The sequence below is a fragment of the Wasmannia auropunctata genome, unplaced genomic scaffold (genome assembly GCF_000956235.1).
Source record: "Wasmannia auropunctata unplaced genomic scaffold, wasmannia.A_1.0 LD276567.1, whole genome shotgun sequence".
NCBI classification, from domain to species: domain Eukaryota; kingdom Metazoa; phylum Arthropoda; class Insecta; order Hymenoptera; family Formicidae; genus Wasmannia; species Wasmannia auropunctata.
Window position 1 is genome coordinate 1 of NW_012086323.1, and position 1,660 is coordinate 1,660.

The window sequence follows — 1,660 nt, forward strand, 5'->3', positions numbered from 1 at the left end:
CCCTTGCGCGCCTTCCCTCTGACAATGTCCTTCGCTTGATTATTACTACAGGAGCAAGCCTCATCACAATTGCATTTTAAGCTACTTTGTACTTTACGTTGTCGAGCCACGTCGCTGTCCTGCGAACTGTCGGAGTAAATCTGCGTCTGCGGTCGACGCTCCTCAATCTTCAGGCGACACTCGAAGCGGCACGAGCCGTTATTGTCGATATTACAACATTCGCACAAAGTTTCTGCGGCTCCCGAATTATGGCACGCGGTAAAATCGTTCGCGCAATCGCAAATCTTTCCCGTGTCACTCTGTTCGCTGTAGTTCAGCGCGCGCATTCGGCCCTGGCTTTCAGCGTTGTAGCTTTGTCGAGATTTACCAACGACGATCCTTCTGTCCGCGTCGTCAGCAGAGACGTTGTCACACTCGCACGCGTTCCCGCAGTTCTGTTCGACCTGTCCCGAGACTTTGTCGTGCGTGCAGGAGGGATTCTTCTGGCATACGGCGCAGACGGCACCGTTGACATCTACAGCGGGCTTCTGTTTAAAGCACAACGGACACGTGGTGAACGGTCGTTTGTAATACTCAGTCCGTTTGACTTTGACGGCGCTCGAGCCGGCCTTGTTCTCGGTGACGGACGGACAAGCGCCGTGTGCGCAGCTACATTTTGATTTTGACGCGTTGATCTGATTCTTAGCCTCCTTCTGTTTCGTCTGGACGTTGCCGCTTTGCGACGCGTGACGGTGCGCGGGCTCCGTCGCGCTGTTGTCGCTCGCGTAATTCGTCTGCGTCTGCTGCGAAACGGCCGGCGGCGCGTCTTCCTGGTAGCCCTTACGCGACCTGACCAGCAACGCGGCCGTCTCGGACGGGCTCTGTTTACATCGCGCGCACGTGCGCCGCACGACCGGGCCGGCGTGCGTCTGGCACGACTGATCTCTGCATTTGGCGCCGTTTTGGTAACTCGCGCACGACTTCTGAGGGTTCGCGTGTTTCGCGTCGTACGCGTCCGACTCGGCGTCCGTCAGCGGCGTCGAGGACGCTTCCCGAGATGGTGGTAGCGTCTGCACACCGACGGTCACGTGCTTCGTCGCGGATCTCCGCGTCGTTCTGCCGGCTGACACGATCTCGCCGCCGGTCTTCGAGTAAGCACTGGCCACGCCCGTGGTGGCCGTTTGCGTGCAACTGTTACGTTTCATGACCCGCTGGACCATACCGTCGCCGGCAGCCTCGCACGCCGCCAAGTTGCAGTGAGACGACCACGGCTCGTTCACGGAATCCTCTTGTAAATCGGACACGCTCCTGAGGGGACGAAATTAAAAAGGCGATTAGATTACGCGAATTACAATCTCGCTGCGTTAGTTATACAATATGTTACAAACGAATACAAATTATACCTGTGTATGGCGTCCGCGTGTTGCTCCCGCCTAAGTATCGCTGCTTGCTTTGACTTGAGATTCGCCGATTTCGATTTTCTCGGCGAGGATTTCGGTCTCTCCAGTCGCCTGGGCTGTTCGAGCAATCTGGTGAAATAAAGTGAAACCAGAGTTGAAAGACGTGGCGTTCAAGGAAAAAAGAAGTTTGCTAAAATGGAAAAGTTAGAAAATAGTGCGAAACGTACTTCTTCAAGTTACAGAGATGGCTAATCTCGTTCGTGATCCAAATCAGCTGATTT

General features: G+C 55.1%; 1 protein-coding gene across 1 annotated transcript; it reads right to left on the reverse strand.

Annotated features, from left to right (window-relative positions):
* Positions 1-11: 11 nt before the first annotated feature.
* Positions 12-1,650, reverse strand: LOC105461844 (the record flags this gene model as incomplete). The annotated part of the gene is made up of 3 exons (XM_011708351.1): positions 1,607-1,650; positions 1,383-1,508; positions 12-1,287 (listed from the first exon to the last, which is right to left on the reverse strand). A coding segment is annotated over exon 3 (1,188 nt), but the record flags the coding sequence as incomplete, so codon positions are not given.
* Between the last annotated feature and the right edge of the window lie 10 nt (positions 1,651-1,660).